General features: G+C 34.0%; 1 protein-coding gene, 1 long non-coding RNA gene and 1 pseudogene across 2 annotated transcripts; 2 read left to right on the top strand and 1 right to left on the bottom strand.

Annotated features, from left to right (window-relative positions):
* Positions 1 to 315: 315 nt before the first annotated feature.
* On the bottom strand, positions 316 to 2,104 carry LOC115976206. The gene has a single exon (XM_031097355.1). The coding sequence runs from the start codon at positions 1,691 to 1,693 to the stop codon at positions 614 to 616; it is 1,080 nt and encodes a 359-aa protein (XP_030953215.1). The 5' UTR covers positions 1,694 to 2,104; the 3' UTR covers positions 316 to 613.
* A 4,446-nt stretch (positions 2,105 to 6,550) lies between these two features.
* Positions 6,551 to 8,097, top strand: LOC115975972 (annotated as a pseudogene).
* Positions 8,098 to 18,761: 10,664 nt separating this feature from the next.
* LOC115976205 lies at positions 18,762 to 21,853 on the top strand. The gene is made up of 3 exons (XR_004088265.1): positions 18,762 to 19,112; positions 20,245 to 20,306; positions 21,552 to 21,853. It is a non-coding gene; the product is annotated as an uncharacterized LOC115976205 (long non-coding RNA).
* The last annotated feature ends 517 nt before the right edge of the window (positions 21,854 to 22,370 follow it).

Here is a 22,370-nt window from a genome sequence, read left to right as displayed (position 1 = left end):
AGCTAAAGATGTTCGTATGCTTTCAACATCCTGTTAAAGCAAACCTAGAGAGCACAAAAAGGCAACCTTGGAAACATCAAGCAATAACTTGCTTCACTCATAATTCTAGATACAGGATCGATTCTCTTGAGAAGAAAACATAATAGAAAACTATTAAACATAAGCAGAATAATGAAAGCCCATACATTTGTACGCACTGAATCAATATTGTGCTGCATAATCAGAAAATCCATCCAAATTCCAAAAACTATCTACAGGGCCTCACATGTGAGAAAACATGATCTCTATACCCAAAAAAAATGTATATACCATTCATACAAAAACTTTGAATTCAATTCAAATCAAAATTGCAAGTGAGAGTACCCAATTCGCTGACTATATAGAATACAAGTGCTATGAGTATCCAATATTGAAAAAGAACAAGAAACAATGAATCTCAATATGTGTTTCCTATGGTGAAAAAGAATCAAACTCTGCTCCTACTTTAATCAGAAGACAAAAAAATAAACCAAAGAAGCAAGATTAGAGGCAAGAATTCAACCTCCTCGCACAAGACGAAAATCTTTGCACGTGTTGATGATGATCACAATCATGTTCATGTATGTACTTGGAATCAAAGCGTCTGATCAGATTCAATGAGCAATGCATTAAGCATGATATGAACTGCAGCTTCATAAACAGCCCCATCATAATGCATCCCATCCTCTGTACATTTGACACCACAATTCCATGTCAAAGACTCCATATCCAGCAACAAAAGTGGGCCACCGGATTGCCTCAACACCTTGCTTCGACGCAAAGCTTCTTCGTAAGCAACCCGCATTGCATCAGTCATCTTCTCCCTCTTCTCCTCCGTATTCAGCAACGAGTTTATCAACGTTGGCATCCCAATCCAGAACAAATGGGGCGATCTAACCGACACCGACCCAGTTACAGGTCCTTCATTGCCTAACTCGGGCGAAATGGGCAACAAGGAAACCACAGAATTCCTCAACGAGTGTAAATGAAGAGTGTAATCCGACGCATTGGTGAAGTGAAGCATGTGCCACAGGCCAGAACCCATGACCAAAACATCAGGGTAAGTCCGATTACGCTGGAAACCGTGAAGCAAATGGGTCAAATTGGAAACGTAAGGAGCCCAAATGAAATCCAATTTGAACCCAATCGGGTCAAGAACGATTTGGTAATCGGAGTGGCGCTTGAACAAATCGGATTTGACAGATGGGATGCGGTCAGAATCTTGGCCCAAGACCAACTGAAGCAATCCGAGAGCGACGTATCGAGCTTGGGAGTCGCCGGCGACGACGACCCACGAGCCGTTGAGCAAATCGGAGGTGTCCGGCGGAGAGAGTCGCCGGAAGTCACAAGACACAACATTTCTCGAGGAGGACCACCGCCAAGGCCCATCTGAAGTAGCAGAAGAAGAGTTGATGGGGTCCTCCCAGACGACTTCGTGGAGGAGGGAGAGGCAGGAGTGGCGGTGGAAGTCGAAGACGACGAAGGAAGAGGCGAAGTCGGAGATGGAAGGGAAGTAAGGGGTGAGGTGGACCCCAACGGCGAGGGTGATGAAGAGGGCCCCACTGAAGAAAAGCATCTTGTTGCGGCTGAGATGCCACCCCGCCATTCCCATGGGCACCAACAACACCACGCACGCCGCCATCACTCCCAATTGGATCGCTCCTAGTGTTATCATTATTCAATCATTCAAAAATTAAAATCTCTTTTCTTCGAAACAAAGGTTAAAGGAAGAAGTTGGTGTTTTGATAGAGAAAGAAAAATAGTGGGTGAAGGTGAGAGGGTTTTTTTTTTTTTTTTTGGTTATGGCTTCAAAACTAAGGCAGTTATTTTTGCTGATGATAGGAATGTAACAACAACGGCAGGCAACGGCCTGTGTGTGTGTGCGTGTGTATGCGGTGATGCATTGTTGGTTTTTAATTATGAACGTGAAGATGAAGATTCAAACATTCTTTTGATTCTACAGAACCGGATATTTGAAGAAGATGATTCCAGTCTTCTAGGTTGGTGGCCCACGTTAGTCAATCATTTACCATGCCTTTCTAACGTGCGCTAAAAAAACACCCCTTCTCACCCCAATGCCACCTGGCTGCTCTACTTCCTTCCTTTGCTATCGCTGTTTTTGGCAAGGGAAAAGCAAAGATTTTTGCAGGTTTTCACGGCAAATCCTAAATGGGAACTGTTACTTACTAGTACTGGTACTGGTAAATTCATATTAAAATTAATAATAATTTATGATTGAGAAGAAAATATTATGGACGTAGCATTTTTTGTTTTAGTAATTTACATGGCTCACGGTTCATTTTATTCAACATTTTTTTTTTTTGGGATTATGATAAGATTCAATGTAGATAAGATTTGAACTCAAGTATCATGTTCTGATTTATTTTGATAGTAAAAATTCACTAACCTTGGTCCTTTTTAATACTTCCCCTCTTTAGATTTGTGTGTTATAATATGAACAAAGTTTTCTCTTCAAACTAATTTAGAGAAAAACTTTTTAAACTTCTCATATAACTCTTTTTTGGGTGTGAATTTTATAAATCTAACCGTTGAATTTCATGTTCCTTATGTTCTTAACATTTATATAAAATTTCATTCAAATCAGATGTTATTTATTATTCGATCAATAAATTTATATTTTATGCACAATTTTAGATCATAAACACTAGAAATTTTAACATTTGTTTGATGACACAATAATTGATCTTTGATTTTCTTGAATTTTTTTTTTGTAAATATGAAGGATATAATAAAAACATGCAATTCAATGGTTAAATTTTCAAAATTCATACTCAATATAAAAATATAAGAGAATTTTGAAAGGTTTCTGACCAAATTAGTTTGGAGAGAAACTTTATTCTTATTATGAAACTTTGTTCTTATCGTGATCTATTATATGTTGTTGGAGATGAGTGAGAAACTTAGGCCCCATTTGGTACGCAAATTTAAACACATGTTTTTAGTTTTTAAACAACATTACATGTATTTCCACACACTTTTTTAACCACACGTAATTTCAAAAAAATTGAAAACTGTTGTTTAAATACACGTACCAAACATGTCCTTAGGGACGCTAATCAAGGTTGATATACAAAACGATAGTATTGGGTAAGGCAAATGCCTACACGTTCAAGTCTTATTAGATCTGACAAAGCCATTAACGCTAGTGTGTTGAGTATGCATCAAAGATTTACCATTCGCATGGGTGAGATTGAAATATGAGAGATTGCCATTATTTTGTTATTATTGTGGGTGCATTGGTCGTGGGAATAATGATTGTAACTACGTTTGAGTTTATCAGCTTTGAATACACCTATTAACGCTCAATATGGTTAATGGCTCCATGTTGATGGGGAGTCCATTTCATCTACAACCATCGTGTCAGCAGCGGCTTTAGAAATTTTTTTAGGATGATTACTAAAAAATTTAAATTATACAAAATCTAATAAAGCGATAACTTGAATATTTCCTACAATTGTAAGTCAAGTCACTAAGAAGAGAAAAATTGTTGCGATTGTAAAGCCAAAAAGAGTATAACTATCGTCAACATCAAAGAGAGCTCACAACCACAATATTTTTCTTAGTACCATTTTTTAAGGAAAAATGAAATTAAAGATTTTTTTTTTATTGAATAGGCTGAATGATCTACAAATTTAAATGATTAGCGATTTTTTTTTTATTTTTTATTTTTTTTATAATAGGCTTTTTGTTAAACAATTTGTTCACTTATTGTTGTTCGGTCTTGTCTTATTTTTATTTGGTTTATGTTTGTTGTTATTTGGGCTAATATTTATTGTTATTATTTTTTTTTTTTTTAATTTATAAAAGGGATTAAGAATTATGTTTTGGGGGGAAGGGGGGGGGAAATTAATTTTGGAGTAATGCTACATTCACAATATTTTTATAATAAATCATATCTTATGCCAAAAAAAAAAAAACTGTTATTGGTGGGTAAAAAAATAATATCGATATTTGGGTCAAATTAGAATTAGTAACAGCTTACTACATTGAATTTGTTGTGAAATTATTGTAAAAATGTTGTGAATGTAATATTACTCTTATTTTTGTTGAACCCAAATTTTTGTAATTCTGAAGGCAGGGTATTCAACATTTTTATTAGGGTAGTCACAATAAGTTAGTTTAACATATAATATTTTTTTAGGAAGTGTATATACATTTTTTTTTTTTAAGTCAGGTGCAAATCAGGGTGGTCTTGTGACCACCCTAGCTTGCATGTGGAGCTGCCAGTGCGTGCTAGATGTTCTTCATTGATGTCAATTATCTTTGATGGATGATGTTCTTCAACATACTTGTGAGTTGATTTGTATGCATAATCCTAAAATTTTGTTATCCTAGTGCCCAAAATCTCTGGCTTCAATGCTGATGAAGTTATTTTTGCTTTGGGTTTCGGCCGCTCTCTTAAGGTTGGACCTCGTGGTTTTTCAGTGGTATTTGGTTGTTGTGGCATCCTTTTAGGGTTAAGGTGGATATTGTCCATGAAACGGAGCAAAGTTTGCATGTCTTGGTGAAGGCAACCTTCCACTTATGGAAACAACTAGATTCTCTTTAGCTTAAATATTCAAATCTCGATATTTTCCTCACATAGATATCCTATACCCAAAATAAGTTTCAATCTTGAAAAAAAAAAAAAAAAAATCTATTAATTATGGAGAATCTTCAATAGAGCTTGGCGGAACTCTATCCAGCACATAAACAGTGAAACTAATAAATTTGCTAATAGTTTAGCTGTTTTAGGATCACACATTCTAACATTAATCAATCTTTTTATGTATTTTGGACTTTCCTTTTATCTCTATAGTTTGTGTACCTATGGGAAGTTCAAGAACTAGCTATTCCTTTTTCTTTCTTTTTTTTTATTATAAGATGTCACTACATTACTTCATTAATAAAATTCAAAATCAATTTGGTGCTGTAAGGAAAATTCTTAGGTAATCCTAGAGTATAGTGAAGTGGTACTCCCTCTTCTCACATTTATGGTGGACCCCGCCATAAATGTGAGAGGAGGGAGCACCATTTTTCGTGCTTTGGGAGTACTTAAGAATTTCTTTTACAAAATCTTTCTTGAGAAATTATGTGTTTGATTTAATTGTTAATTTTCCTTTTTAGTACAATTTGTTTGATTTGGGGGGGACAAAATTGGCTTTTGCCCTTTTCGGACAAAATAAATAGTATTCTACCCCCCTTTCCCAAACTAATTAGGGAAATATCCCTTTTTTGAAAATTGACTTTTTTCAAAATCGAGTTAAGTCTTATAGTGACGTTTTTAAGGACCTATAATGACGTTTTTTAACTCAAACTCTATGAAATCGAGTTATAGGTAAAAAAGTTATAGGTAAAAAAATTGCATGTAACTCGACTTCATGGAAATCGAGTTACAAAACGCAGGTCATTAAAACGTCACTATAGGCTCCTTAAACAGCCACTATAGGGTTTCAGGAAAAAAAAAAAAATTTTAACTCGATTTTAAGAAAGTCGATTTTCAAAAAAAGGCATTTCCCTAATTAGTTTGGGAAAGGAGGTAGAATGCTATTTATTTTACCCAAAAAGGACAGAGGCCAATTTTGTCCTTGATTTGGGTTTTAATATGTTTTCCTTTCTGTTGTTATTATGTGATCTTTGAATCCAATATTTGGTGTGCAGACACTTGTAAGGGGTTCAAGAGACCCAATTTGGTTCTTGGACCTAAACCAGGTAGTGACTCCTAACCCTCTGTCTTCGGTCCATTTAGCTAAGGCATACTCTCAAAGGGAGAATCACATGTGTATGTCCTAACAAGTCATACATACCCTTACAAGATTTTTTCTATTGCCGACAAATATTTAGCCTAGGTAAGAACATTTGATATGTATCTAATTTTAATTACTTTCAAATATGCTAGTGCATATAAGGGGGCACCAAGCTAATTTTACTAAAAATTGAAATCCAAACATTTTCTTTCATCCAAATCTTGTTCAAATTTCCCTGGTGAATCCTTAGTTAAGAATAGTTTTTTTTTTTTTTTTTTACCATCACAATTACAGTTATAATATATTCATATGATAATTAATTTTTATTTACAATTATTTAAGTATATTTAATTGTATTATTTAACATTTTCTGAATTATGCTTTAATATTATTATTTTTATTTTACTCCCAATCAAAATTCTAGATTCCACCACCAGTTTATTTTACTCCCTAGATTGAGCCGGCTGTCACAAGAAAAATGCCTATAGACTCTATACTCAAAGACAAATTATTCATCTCGTTTTGTTCGCATATTCCAAAAATTTCAAGCACACTATCTGCTACTACCTAATTCACATATGATACCAACAATATTATTGTCTTGAAGGTCAAACAAGAAGACCCCCATAGGATTTGTAGACATTTATATTGAAACTCTCATCCCCACAATGACTTCCTTTCTCCTATAAATATAAACTTCAAGCTCATTTGGTTAAGCATAAAACAAAGAGGAAGCAGCCAAGCAGGAAGGAGAGGAAGATTAAAAGAAGAAGATCACAGTAAAGATGTCAAAAGGAGAGGTTGTGTCTGGGCTAGTCCATTTTGCATGAGAGCCAAGATTGCACTGAAGGAGAAAGGTGTACAACATGAACGTAGAGAGGAGAATTTATTTGAGGGCAAGAGTGAGTTGTTGCTGAAATCAAGCCCAATTCACCAGAAGGTGCCAGTTTTGCTGCACAATGGAAAGCCTATATCTGAGTCGACAATTGTAGTGGGCTACATCGATGAGGTCTGGTCCAGCTCCACACCACTACTCCCACCTTGCCCATATGAACGAACTCAAGCCCGGTTCTGGGCTGACTTTATCCACAAAAAGGTTGGGCTTTCACTATTTGGACAAATTAATATTAAATCTCGTTACACACCAAGTTCAAAGAAATATGCATGTGTGTTACAATAATTACTCGACAAATAAATAACTTACATCAGTCCATATAATTCATTCTTTTATTGTTTCTTTTTTTAATCTTCTTTTGTTAACTGTGTCTGCATTTTTTTTATTTGAAAAAATTTATGTACAATTCAAGGTATATTGGGTTGTTCAATTAAATTCAATAATACCATATATTTCCTCCTTTTATTGTTTCAGAACTGTTTGCATAATTTTTTTTAATTAAATTTAACCCAGTCCATATATTTCCTTCTTTTATTATTTATTTTTTTATTTGGAAGAATTCTTTTATTTTTTCAGAATTGCCTGCATTTTTTTATGTGACAAAATTTATAAACAGTTCTTTAATTGATGTATATTAGGTTATTCAATTAAATTCAACCATATGTATAAAAAGTGTTATCTTTCTCTGAGGACAATTGAATTGAACTATACCAATTAAATCTCATAGAAGGAACCTTTTTTTTTTTTTTTTTTTAATGTGTTTATTAGTGATGTTATTGCATTGGCTCCATTTTATATATACAATGCTTCTTTCTTTACTTCCTTCTTGTAACTTTTAATAGTTTAAGAACGTGAATTTACTTTTCTTTACATTTTATATAGTAAGCAACAGTATGTTGATAAAAATATTAGTTAACTATATCTCTATTGTTTTTCTTAAATTAATATTTATCATTATTATTTATTAGTTCTCCATTGGCTTCCTAAATCTTAAAGTAAAATCCTCATTCTGCCATTGCATTTGGCCATCATTTTTATATGTGTATGCATGTGTGAGTTCATAATGGTTATCTCTATGTTGGAAAGGTATTTGAAGCTGGCAGAGAAATATGGACAAGCGAAGGAGAGGCAAAAGAGGTAGCCAAGAAAGATTTCATAGAGATATTGAAGCAGCGCTAGAGGGAGCCTTAATTAGGAGACAAAATTTTCTATGGTGGTGATGCCTTTGGCTTCGTTGACATCATAGCAATTGGTCTAACCAGTTGGTTTGTGGCTTATGAAAAATTTGGAGGGTTAAAGGTTGAGGATCACTGTCCCAAATTCTCAGCCTAGATGAAGAGGTGCATGCAGAGAGAGACTGTAGCCAAAGTTCTTCCAGACCCAGAGAAGATCTATGAGTTTGTCATCACACTAAGGAAGATGCATGGCATTGAATAGTGAAAGCAGTCCATGACTATTGCACTGGCTGGTGCTTTATCAATTTTCTGGCTACTTATCTCATTTGGAACTTGTTGCTTTTGTCCTTTTAGAGGTCTTAGATCCTCATGAGGATTACAAATAAGGGAAAATTATCATTTTCTTTGATTTTCTATTGCTCTTTCTAAGAAACTAGTACAAGGAAAATAAAACTTGTAATGTAATTGGTCTTTCAATGACTTTGCTTGTCTCAATGGAGCGTTGTGGCGAAATGCAACAAGGTCATAACTATGCATTTGGTTGAACTTATTTGCTTTAATTATATAAGGGTTTTTTTTTTTGAGTTATTTGTTTCAAATTACTTTTTGTCTCACCTTTGAGTAAATAAATTGACAACAAATAAGTTAGCTAAATAAACTGGGCTAGGTGCTTTCTTTTCTCTGGGATGTTTTCATAAACTTTTAAAACCACACTGAATGACCTGATCAACTGAGTGAACCATGGACTAGTATAAACTTTTATTTGATTCATCCCTAAAATGAATTATTATTTCAATCAAATTGAAATGGCCGGCTTCTTAGTTGAATTATTGCACTGGCTAAGAAACCTGTAAATGGGTTCAATTTATCAAATTGGTCAATTTTTATTTATAAAAATTCACATTGAATTTTTTTAAAAAAAATAAATAACGAATATATATATATATATATATTTAATATAAGACAGATTATTTAATACATACATCAAATTAATAAGCATATAAATTATAATGGGTTTCACAAAATGACACTCCCCCGGCCCCACCCTTCCCCCACCCCCAATTATATATAAATATATATAAATATATATATATATATATATATATATTTAAGGATTCAAGGATTCTGAAGGATTCTGAATAATTTTGAATGTTGAAAGTACTTTTCATTCTGCTTACAAAGCTAGAATTGTTGAACAAATTTTCTCTATTTCGAGAGTTCATGAAAAATGTTGTCTATTCATTAAAAAGAATATTAATGACTTCCTTGCTGCTAAAAAATTCTATTATTTGCATATTGGTATGGTTCAAGTTGCTATTAAATCGCTTACCCGAAAGGGTATTAATGCTTCTGTTCTCATGTGTTTAAGAGATGCTAGATTTAAGATTTTTAAATCAGACGGGGTGTTTGATTCAAGGATTTTGAATAATTCTTCTTGCACATTATCATCAATGTTCAACTCCTGATGCTAAAATCCAAGTTCCAAAAATGATTCAATGGCAAGATGTTAAACTTCCTAATGATTGGTTGTTAGAACAAGAAACCCCTCCTGCTAAACCCATTTTTGATGAGCTTGATCTCACCCATATTCAACAATATCTTGATGGTACTGTTAAAATAAGTTTTCAAAACAATCCACCTTTGAGCATCAATGAAGGAAGACATTCCTTTGCTGGATCTGAAAGTATTTCAAAAAGAGATCGAGAGATCAATGAATTTTTGAAAAAGAATTTGGAAACATCCTCTGATTTAAAGCTAAAAGGTATTTCAAGTGATAAATCCCAAATTAGCTCTGTTTACCATTCAACTAAACCTGAAACTTCCACTCCATTTAGTAAAACTGCTAATGAAGATGAGGAAGACTCTGTTTCTGTTACTCCATCTAATTTTGATTCTCCTATTGAAAATCCCCCTGTTTACCAAAATCAATTAAGAGTTTTGACTGTTTTAAATGATGATTTTGAAATTGATTGGGATTCTTTGTACAATGAGTTTATGCTTGCAACAAACAAAACCAAGAGAAAATATTTCCAAAATAATTTTGCTCAATCTGACAAAGACCGTGTTAAAAGAAAATGGTTGGAAATGATGAATCAATTGAAAAAACATATTTTGTTTTTTGATTTTCTTGAAAACCATTATGTTCCAAATAATGAGGTTTCAAAACAACATTTAAATGTGATAAAGAAATCAAATTTTGTTAAGATTGATAAAACCATTATTAGGTCTAGTCATCCACCTCTTGATTCAATTTTAATAACTACTAAGAATGATGAAGTGACAAAAGAGGAAGTGAAGGCCTCTCCTTTCAAAATTGCTGATGATCAAACTCCTATTGTTAGCCTTATTGAACAAAATAATTTTACTACTCAATCTTTGCATATTATTGGTCAACAGCTTGACCGTATTGAAGAAAAAATTGTTGAAAAATCTATTTCTGTTTTTGAAAAATCTGTTCCTGTTAAAACTGAGAAACTTTTGATTGATTTACCCAATCAAAGAAAAAACGTTATGTTTAAAACTTCTCAGTCCAAGACTCTTGAAATTGTTGAAAAAATGCTTTCTGATTTAAAAGTTAAAACTGAGGGTACTTCTACAAGTACCTCAGCTGCTCGGACTATTTCCAAAGAAGAAATTGTTTTTGAAAATACAGAATCTGATACTGTTTCTTCTGTTCCTGCTAAAAGAATCTTTGATGATGATTTCCCAGAAATTAAAAGATTTGTTGGAAACACCAAACCCATGTCTTTTACTGAAAACTGGTATTCAAAACCTACTCCTCTTGATATGCAGTTTGAAGAGAGATCTTTTCAAACACAGTTTTCTGTCTCTATTGATAAGCCTTATGAATGGAATATTGATGGTTTGTCTGAACAGGAATTCGTTGCTAAAATGATTCACATGTCTATGGTTAGTATTGCTTATCAAAATAACCATGATCTTAGTCAACCTGATATTATTAACTTGCTTGTTACTGGTTTTTCTGGTACTCTTCGTAGATGGTGGGATTCTTATATCACTGCAGAATCCAGAGAGTCTATTAAACATGCTGTCAAAAAGAATGATGAATGTTTGCCTATTCTTGATGAAAGAATTGTTTGTAATGGTGTCAATACCTTGATCTATACTATTCTCAAACACTTTGTTGGTACTCCATCAAATATTTCATCTCATGATTATTTAAATAATTTGAGTTGTCCAACTATGTCTGAATACAGATGGTATCAAGATGTTTTCATTTCCAGAGTCATGCTCCGGAAAGACTGTCATAAGTTTTATTGGAAAGAAAAGTTTATTGACGGTCTGCCTCCTATCTTTGCTCATAAGGTAAAACAAGAGTTAATGGGTAAAAATGATTCTATTGATTATGATAATTTAACCTATGAAGATATTTTCAGCACTATTAAAAAACTTGGTACCAATAGGTGTAATGATAAAAAATTGTTAAAACACCAATCAAAGTACAGAAATAGCTTTGTTAAACCTAATGATTTCTATGCTAAGAAGAGACGTGTTAACTGTGGAAAATCTGGACACTTTAGTAAAAATTGTAAAAGAAAACCTAGTAATTTAAAAAACAAATTTAACATACTAAATATTGATAATTCTTCTGATATTGGTAGTAGAGGTTCTTGCTATGTTATTCGAACCAATGTTCTCACCAAGAGTAAAGAGGATAAAACTTTGGAAAAATTTAATAAAAAGAAATCTAAAGAACTAACTGTTAATGATTTACAACATGAAATTAATATTGTTAAACAAGAGATAAGCGAATTAAAACATGATTTTAAAGATATTAAAGGTGATAAAAATAATCTTAAACAAGGACTTGAGCATAAAGATGGAGATGAATCCTGTCAACAAGCTCTTCTTTCTGGTAAAGGTATTCCTGATAATGTCACTATTTCTCAACTTGCTCTTGTTAATAAAATAATTCCTCCAAAATGGTTTACAAAAGTTAAAATTGTTGTTTCTCCTGATTATCATTTCACTGTTATTGCTATGATAGATTCAAGGGCGAATATGAACTGTATCCAAGAAGGACTGATTCCTTCAAAATACTTTGAAAAATCTACTGAAAGATTAGTTTCTGCTAATGGTTCTCAGATGCAAATAAAGTATGAATTGAATAATGCTCATGTATGCCATGCTAATGTCTGTTTCAAGATTCCTTCTGTTCTTGTTAAAAATATGACTGATAAAGTGATTCTTGGTTTGCCTTTTATAAATGCTTTATATCCTTTTCTTGTTGAACATGATGGAATTACTACTGATCCTTTTGGACAAAAAGTAAAGTTCAAATTTGCTTCGAAGTTTGATATTGATACTAATACTGCTTCAAACATGATTCATGCTAAAATTAAACATCTTAAATTTCTTCAGCAAGAAGTTAGATACAAGAAAATTGCTGAACAAATTTCTGATAAATTGTTGCAATCCAAAATTGATAATTTTCAGAAAATGTTGATTGATGATGTTTGCTCTGATGTTCCTAATGCTTTCTGGCATAGGAAGAAACATATTGTTGATTTGTCATATGTCAAAGATTTTGATGAGAAAAATATTCCCACTAAAGCTCGTCCTATCCAAATGAATGTTGAAACTGTTGAATTTTGCAAAAAAGAAATCCATGATTTATTGCAGAAAAAATTGATTAGGAATAGCAAGTCTCCCTGGTCTTGTTCAGCCTTTTATGTCCAAAAAAATGCTGAGATTGAAAGAGGAACCCCAAGATTAGTCATTAACTACAAACCCCTGAATAAGGTTTTAGAATGGATTCGGTATCCTATTCCCAACAAGAATGACCTTGTCCATAGGCTGAATGAAGCTGTTGTGTTCTCTAAGTTTGATATGAAATCTGGGTTTTGGCAAATTTAGATTAGTGAGAATGATAGGTACAAAACTGCTTTCACCACTCCTTTTGGACATTATGAGTGGAATGTTATGTCATTTGGCCTTAAAAATGCCCTAAGCGAGTTTCAAAATATCATGAATGATATTTTTAACTCCTTTAGTCATTTCACCATTGTTTATATTGATGATGTTCTTGTTTACTCTAGCTCTATTGACGAACACTGGAAACATTTGAATTCATTTCTAGATACTATCAAAAGAAATGGTCTTGTTGTCTCAACCAAGAAGGTTAAACTATTCCAAACCAAAGTTCGTTTTCTTGGCTATGATATCTCTGAAGGACAGATTCGTCCTATAGATAGAGCCATCCAGTTTGCCGATAAGTTTCCTGATGTTATCATTGACAAAACACAGCTCCAAAGATTTCTTGGGTCATTAAACTATGTTGCAGATTTTTACAAAGATATGAGGAAACAATGCAAACCTCTGTTTGATCGGTTAAAAAGTAATCCTCCTCCTTGGTCTGATGTTCATACTTCTATTGTTAAACAAATCAAAACTCATGTTAAGACATTGCCTTGTCTTGGTATTCCTACTGTTGGTGCTTTCAAACTTGTTGAAACCGATGCCTTTGATGTCGGTTATGGTGGTATTCTAAAACAAAGAGTTTCTCCTGAGTCATCTGAATAAATTGTTCGTTTCTATTCTGGTATTTGGAACAATGCACAATTAAATTATAGTACTATTAAAAAGGAAATTTTATCTGTAGTACTATGTATTTCAAAATTTCAAAGTGATTTGTTAAACCAAAAATTTTTGTTACGTATTGATTGCAAAAGTGCTAAATATGTTATTGAAAAAGATGTTGAAAATATTGCTTCAAAACATATTTTCGCTAGATGGCAAGCTATTTTAAGCGTTTTTGATTTTGATATTGAATATATTAAAGGATCTCAAAATTCTATCCCTGATTTCCTTACCCGTGAATTTCTGCAGTGTCACCATGGCAAGTAGAAGACCAAAAGATAATCCTCCTGCTGAAACTTCTAAACAAATTGTTAAAAAAGAACCTGCTTCTCCCCTTGAAATTACCAACCGTTTGACCACCCTAGGAACCATCCCTAGGATTAATTACTCCACTGTTCTTGCTTCATCTTATGATCCTTATGCCTTAACCCCTGTTAACCGGCCCATCAAAACTGTTTTTCCAAAAAATTCCCCTCAATACTTCAAAAAACAATATTTCCAACACCTGTTTTATATTGAACCTAACAGAGCCTCTATTTCTGATCCTCTCAGACTTGCTAGGAGTTATTTCCCTCCAAAGTTTCATTGGATTCCGGAGCGTAGGGAAAAGAATTTAAATTATTATTCTGATCTTCTGCGCCATGAAAGATCTATTATTATTAACACCATTTCTAATCACAAAGATACTTCCAAAATTATTTACCACAGTGTTTACTTGGTCAATTTTATTTCTGAAGAACAATGGGGCTCTTCTCTTACATCTACCAGAACAATGCCAAGTTCCCCCATTCCCTATTCATATTATGATTATATCATGGCTTGGTCAAGATTCATGCTGCACCAAAATGAAAACATGTCTCATTCCTGGTTTGTTAACTTTGATAAAGAATTCACTGGTGATTTGCCCCTTTGGTTCAACCGCTGGTGGGCCCAATTTGGTCCTATTACTGAATTATTTCCTGCACCATTGCTTGATGCTTTCAACTGTTTCAAGAAATGTTATAGGTGTGATGCTTATGGAGCCAAATTTCCTGCTTTGCTTCATTTTGTTAAAAAATATAAAATCCCTTGGATATTGAAATGGCAATATGAGAAAGATGGTGATGTTCTCTCTAGGCATTGGTATGTAAAATGGTGGGGAAAATTCCCTCACACTCAAAAGATCATTACCGCTGTTGCCTCTATTTCCAGAGAATCTTCATCTGCTGCTGCTTTGCCTATGGCAAAAGATCATTCCCTTGTTCAAACCCCTGCTCCTGCTGATGCTCCCTCTTCTTCTTCCGACAAAAATGTTCAGACTAAAAGCTCCTCTATTGACAATTTGAGAAAGAATCCTGATGCTCTCCTAGTTTTACTCAAATGGGCAGAAGAAGTTATTGCTAATCAGGAAGAATCTAAAGCCTCCTCTGAAGAATCTGTTGCTCACAACCCCTATTTCCCATATGACCAGGAGCTGTTTGGACATGATGAAGATAACACTCCAGATCTTCGAGAAGATTGAGCTTATTTGTCTAGCCTGCATAAAGGCCAAATGCTACACTGTTTACTAGTGGACTTTCACTATTAATTTCCACTCCTGATGATAATGTTCTGAAAAGTTGATTCTCCGTGTTTCCCGTGACTTTTACTGTTAACTTTTACTGTTCACGAGTACTGTTTACTCAAAGCTTTGCCTATTTAAGGGGGGATGTCCCTTGGGGTTTTTCAAGCAAAGTTTTAGTTCTGATTTCTCTTCCCTTAGAACTAGCCTTCTTAGAAGGAGAACCCACTTGCTTCTACTACTACTACAACCTTGTTCACCTTTGTTCACTACAAGCCTTGTAATCCTACAAACCTTGTAACTAGGACTAGTTCAAGCTTTGTAACCGTTAACCTGTAACTGTTGAGATCTTGTATTCACTACTACTACTGTAAGTGTTTATCCTACTTTCAATAAGAAGTATTTTCAGTTCTATGTTCATTACTTTACTTGTTGCTACCACCACCTTGGACGGATTACCGCCACATTAGATGGTTCTAAATTGCTTTCATTTATTTTAAACTACTGTTCTTATTTACTTTGAATTATTTTGATATATACTGCTTGGCTGGTTCTACCGCCTTATTATTGTTCTTACATTCAAGTTATTTACTTTCAAGCTATTTACTTTCAAGCTATTTACTTTCAAGTTCTTTACATTATTTCCATTTACAATATTACTGTGCTTCCGTCTCATCCTCTTCAGCAGTGCGTCCCCTTCCCTATATATATATATTTAATATAAGACAGATTATTTAATACATACATCAAATTAATAAGCATATAAATTATAATGGGTTTCACAAAATGACACTCCCCTGGCCCACTCCCCCACCCCCAATCCCAAAAAAAAAAAAAAAAAAAAAAAAAATGTATGGATGAATTGACACCTGTAGGCCTATTGGACGAAATAACCCTATGATTTCAAAATTAACAAATTAAAATTTAAAATTATAAAATAAAATTAAAAGTAGTAAATTAAACATCAAATCTTTCGAGCGTTATGGTTGGTCACTCAAAACGATGCTCAGAATGCCAAGGTTTTGAGAGATTAATGATAATAGCTTCTTCTTCTTCTTTTTTCTTTTTTTTTTTTTGTTTTCTTTTTTGACATCCAAAACGATTGAAATTTCATTAAATGTGTAAAGAATTGTAGTACAATAGTGACCCCCAGTGTATGTGTTGGGGTTTCAAAAATTTAAAACATGTTACAAATACAACAAAAAATCTAGCTTGTCACTGCAAGGCCATGAGGTGCTGGTACTCCTCCAGTAGGCTTCTTGCTACTTCAACAGTTATTTTTGGTTGGAGTTGGACATGCTCAAAGTAAAACTTGTTCCTTGCATTCCAAATCAACCATGCCGTAGCTGCCCACTACTCAAGTTCCTGTTGGCTAAGCTTGTCATGCATTTGTCGGAATAAATGAAAGAAGTCTTCTGCAATGTTTCTGCATTTCTGGATTTGGCTGCTCATCAGTGCCCATACATTTTGTGCAAATGGGCATTCCCATAGGATATGACTTCTATTCTCGGACTGTTGGTGACAAAATTCACATTTGGTAGCCACTTGTACTCGGCGTCTATGGAGGTTTTCCCTAGTTGGGAGGCAATTTAAGTAAGCTCTCCATAAAAACATTCAAACTTTGGGTAGTACGTTGAGTGTCCAAATTTTGCTCCAAGCTGGTTTAAAAGCATGACTTGATGAATGCTTTGCCCAAGGTTGCGTGTCCAGGCGAAGTGCAAGCCGATAAACTGTTTTTACTATGAATTTTGCAGCTTTATTTTCTATCCATATCAATGTGTTAGGAGAGTTCAGATGGTCCAATGGTATTGCCAGAATTCCTGCCGTGTCCTCTGTGCAAACATTTTCTCAATTTTTCCTCTATCCCACTACTATGATTCTTCATCTAGGAGTTCACAGACTCACATGTCTTTGGCATGTTCATTCAGTGGTATTGGAGGGTGTGATAACCATTTATGAAAGTAGACCCCCACTGTCTTGCCATCTCCCACACGCCACTTAGACCCATTGTAAATGATGTCCCTTACTGCAAGTAGGCTTCTCCAAACAAAAGACAGGTTACTACCTAATTGAGCCATCATGAATGAACAATTAGGAAAGTACCTCGCCTTATATACCCTGTAAAACAAAGAATTTATGTCTTGGGTTAGTCTCCATGCTTGCTTTGAGAGCATTGCCAAGTTGAACATGCAAGTCTCTAAAACTCATCCCTCCTTCCGTCTTGTTTGTGCATAGTTTTTTCCAATTAACCCAATGGATCTTCCTTTATTCTTTGTTTTGCCCCCACCAATATTTTGCTAGCAAGGAATTGATGGAGTCACACATGGATTTGGGAAGCTTGAATAGGCTCATGGCATATGTGGGAATCGCTTGTGCCACTGTTTTTATAAGGACCTCCTGACCTGCCTTTGATATAAACTTCTCCTTCCACCCCATCACACGCTTGAGAATTTTTTCTTGTAATTCTTTGAAGGTGTTAACTCTTGATTTACCACATGTCATTAGTAGACCAAGGTATTTGTCACTGTTTATCATTACTCTAGCCCCTAATTGATGTTGGATCAATCTCCTTATTTTGGGATTTGTGTTCTTGCTAAAAAACAAGTATTTTGGCGGTTGATTACTTGTCTCGATGCTGCCACATTTTGGCCAAGAATGCTTAATAGTTGTTGACACTCTCCAACTGTGGCTTTGCAAAATAGTAAACTATCGCCTGCAAATAGAATCTGGAAGATGAACACCCCATTTTGGCTAGACATAATTCCATTGATCACACGATTCTCAGCTACCTTATTTAGTAGTGCCAAAAGGCCTTCAGCACATAGGAGGAAAAGATGAGGAGATAGTGAGTCTCCTTGCCGAATGCCCCTAGATTGAGTGATCCAGCCCTTAGATTCCCCATTGATAAAGACTGAATAAGAGGCTGTGGTGACTGTCTCCATGGCCAATTTCACCCATCTTGGATCAAAGCCCAATTTTCTGCATAATACCCTACAAAAAAGACCACTCCACCCAGTCATAGGCTTTGCTAATGTCTAACTTAATCTCCATATGGCCCACTTTCCCTTTTCTTCTGTTTCTCATTCTGTGCAGAATCTCATAGGCAACTGTTGTATTATCAGTAATAAGACAATTTGGCATAAAGGCACTCTGAGAGTCAGAAATCAAATTAGGCAAGATATGCTTCAATCAATTAGCAATAACCTTTGAAATTATCAAAGATACAACATTACTCAAGCTATTGGGTCTATAGCTTGCCAGGTATTTGGGGTCTTTCTTTTTTGGGATTAAAACAATATGTAACACCCCGACCCAATTTTTTATATTAAACTATGGGTTTAAGTGGTTAAGTATTATTTAATATTTTAAGCCACTTTCTTTTTATAATTAATATAAGAGTATTTAATAAGTATATTATTTCATAATGCCATTGAATAAGAATTGTAAAAATTATACATAACTGAATTGCTATCGGTATTTTAAATATATACTAAGTATATACAAAATTATATTAAGTGGTTTAAGTTACTAGATATATATATATGTTTGTATGTATGTGTATGCAAAGTGATATTATTTTTGTAGAAAATTAAGTGTATAAAGGTAAGGGTTTATATGCAAAGTTATTTTGTTATTTGGGCCTTTCTAGAATATAGAACTATGGGAGGGTGAAAGGTATAAATACTAAAAGTTGGAAAAGGTAAGTTATCCTCTCTTTCCTAGCACTACACGTGAATCACCCAAGATATTTTGCTAGACTTCTTGGCTGCACCAGAAATTTCCTTCGTCATTCTTGCTTTCCTTCTTTGTTTTATTCCTTCTTTGTTCTTATTGGTTGCACCTTTATCTCTTCTTTGACTCTCTCAAAGAAAGAAGACTCAAGAAGCTCTTTTGCTCCCATTTCCACGGATCAATGCAAATCAGAAATTTGCACCTCACTTTTCTCTCTTTTGTCTTAAGGAAAGTGCTAGGAAGCTCCCTTGAGTCTTCCCTCAAGTCCACAGGTTCACACATCAAAAGAAAACTCAATTCTTCTTCATATTCTCTCTAAGGAACCAGAAAACTCTCTCAAGCTCTCTACCATTCTTTCATGAGTGGTTCTATGTCTATTCTTCCCCTCAAGAAACATAAACTCGGTAAGGGCTCTAACTACTCTCCACTTAGAATCCATGTTTTCCTTTAAATAATTTTAGTAATGGTATTTGTAAGTCTATATATATATATATATATATATATGCTGTTTTAAGAAGCTTTGAAATTGTGTTGATGGTTTGTTGAAGGTAGATTAGGGTTTTTACTAATTAATGATTTTATATGATTAAGGAAGTAAGAAAAATTTATGATGAGTATTTTTGATGCTGCTGCTGGGATTTTTGGTTGTGTTTATTTTGCCCTAAATAGTTAAATGAAAAAATTTATGATGAGTATTTTTGATGCTGCTGCTGGGATTTTTGGTTGTGTTTATTTTGCCCTAAATAGTTAAATGACTGTATGTAAGTGTTTTATAACATGTCTTATGAGTGTATAAAAATCCCCATATGAAAATACCATTCTTTGATAATTGGTTGTGAATTTACGAGAAAAACGTTGCAAAGCTGTCACTGTGACAGATTCTGTGTTTGTGTATGTTAAATTATGTATTAAATTGTATATAGTGAATTTGGATGCTAGGGATAATTCCTATGAAACCTAAGACACTTATGGTTGTTATTGAATTGGTCTCACAACATTTGGATTAATATAAAAATAATGGTTTAATTTATAAGTTGCATGAAATTCTGTCAGGACAGATTTGAGTACGTTGTCTTATATGATTTTTAATAAATCATGGGTTTGTTCTTTGACTCCGAAATTTTTATGGTATATACTGGACATACAGGGGAGTAGTTATATAAAATTTCATGACAATTGGATGTGTTTAGACAGTTCGTTTGTATTTTTCAAATAGAGCATATGCTGCTGGAATGAGCAGTGAACAACATATGCTACACCCGACTTTGTAGATTTAATTCTCGAGTTAGGGTGTATATTTTGAGCTATAATTTAATAAGCTCATCCTTTGGTATGTTTAAAGCATATATAAATTTTATGGATTGGTTTCTCTATGGTTTGGCTGCAAATGTGTTTGATGATTGTATCATATGTTTTGGGGAACTTTATGTTATGGGAATTAGGATTTCCTTGATCCTAAGAGATAGGCTTTGAGATGAATGTGTACGTCTATGACAAGGAATTATGGATAATAATAAGCTTTGAATTATGGTTTAGGTGTTACCAGTATCCAAGTCTAAGCTCCTTCGACTTTAGGCTCTCGGTTCCTCTGCTTTCAGGTAAGGGATAAGTTATATGAGCATTTGGTAAGTCATGAGGTTATTTTAAAGTATGTTATGCATTAAAATGTTTTTGATTAGAGATATGGCATGTAATCATTATTCTGACAATGATATGTTCGTGAGCTTTCGAAAAACTTATGTATATGATTTAAGCATATTGATGCTATCATTTATTCCACGAACATGATGTTTAATGAAAAGAATGGAAATGCTATTATTATGAAATGTTATGCAAAAGAAGAAATTTCAGTATGATGTAAAATATGAAATGTTTTCGGGTTATGTCCTCTGGTAATCTGAACTCGGCTAGTAGGGGTTAATTATTGGCTTTCCATGGAAATATGTTATCTGTTTGGCCATTTAAAGTAGAGGAAATGGGGCTGCCCGTAACTCTAGGCCATTTAAAGTAGAGGAAATGGGGTTGCCCGTAACTCTAATCTGACTAAGGCCTTCTCCCCAATGTGTACGGACGGCGGGGAGGAACAAAACCTGGAGGAGATGTGCCATCAGGCCTCTCAAAGGGGACAATATCATGCACATGAGGTTTTCCAAATGTGATGAGGCCTTCTCTGTACAGCTTATCAGACATGGACTAACCAATATGTTATGAACAGCTATGTTATGTTATTAATCATGAGAGAATTATTTTGTTTAGATGCATTGTGAAAAGTGAAAGCTCTCATGGCAAGAAGAAGTTTCTAATGAAAAGAAAAGCTGTTCATTAAAGATAAAAGTTTCTGAAGTTCTGTTATGCTATAAAAGTAAAGTTTCTGATAAAAGTACAAGTTTATGTTTAAAAGTATCAGATATCTGTTTTTATGAAACGTTAAGTTTTCTGATCATGAAAGTTATAGTATTCTATGAGAAGAGGTTTATAAAAAAAAAGGTTTTCTTATTGGGTCAAGATGTTTCTAGTTTAATACAAAGTTGCCGAATAATTGATTTACGTTAAAATGATTATTTTGTAATGAGAATATATGTGGTGACTTTGTAGAAAATGATAGAAGTTTAATCCGAAAGGTTTTGGTAATATCAAGCTGATAAGAAAAAGGAGAACAATTATTTTCCTATGAAAAGCGTATAAGTTATTATTCTGAATAGTATAAAATACTATGCATGGAAAGCTGTTCTCCTATTTGATTATGCATAGAATGAAATGATTTGATTTACATGCATCCTTATTGAATTCTCATATATCTTACCTTTACTGAGCTGTGTAGCTCATCCCTTCCACTCTTTCAGTTAACAGGTTTTATTTTGGAGCAGAGGGAGCCTTAGTCGAGTTTTGGAAGGAGCTAGTTTTAGTTTGATATGTATAGATCCTAAATTAGCAATTCTATGTTTAGCTTTGTAGTATTGTGTATTTTAGGATCTAAAGAAAGTTGTGTACCTTAAAGTATTAAGAGATGTATATTGTGAAAGTGTGGAAATTAAATGATTGGTGGATTATGTTACAATTTGAGTACAGTATAGACGCTCTGACTATGAAGTGAAAAGTGATATCAAGAAGTAATGAAACAACAAAATTATTTTGAAAATAAAAAGAGAAGCTTTTGGAAAAGTTTTGTAAAAGTTTAAGTTGGTTCTTGTTAATATCAGGTTTAAACTTGATATTAGCATGCCGGTCATGGTCACAAATCCGGGTATCGGGTTTGGGGCGTGACACAATATGTGTGTGGTTCATTTTTTTTTTTTCAACATATGGCCAGAGTGTGAAACAAATAAAATAGGGGACATACCATCCGGTCCGGGTGATTTTGATGGGTGCATCTAAAAAAGGGCTAATTTGATTTCATCAGCAATGTACGGACATGTGAGGCTCTCATTCATGTGTGTTGTGACTTTTCTTTGAACTGATTGTAAGACACTCTCAATGTTTTGTGGGTAGGCCATAGAGAACAATTCCTGGAAGTATGATTTGGCTACTTGGGCAATTTTCTCATCTGAAGTGCACCACCTCTCTTCAGTATCAAACACTCTGGAGATATGATTTTTCTGTCGGCATTGGCTGCCTCGGTTGTGAAAGTGTTATTGTCCCCTGTAGGTAGCCAAATTGATCAG

Source organism: Quercus lobata, chromosome 2, assembly GCF_001633185.2.
Source record: "Quercus lobata isolate SW786 chromosome 2, ValleyOak3.0 Primary Assembly, whole genome shotgun sequence".
Lineage (NCBI taxonomy): Eukaryota > Viridiplantae > Streptophyta > Magnoliopsida > Fagales > Fagaceae > Quercus > Quercus lobata.
Note: the sequence above shows the minus strand (reverse complement) of the source record. Positions and strands in the feature narration are given on the sequence as shown.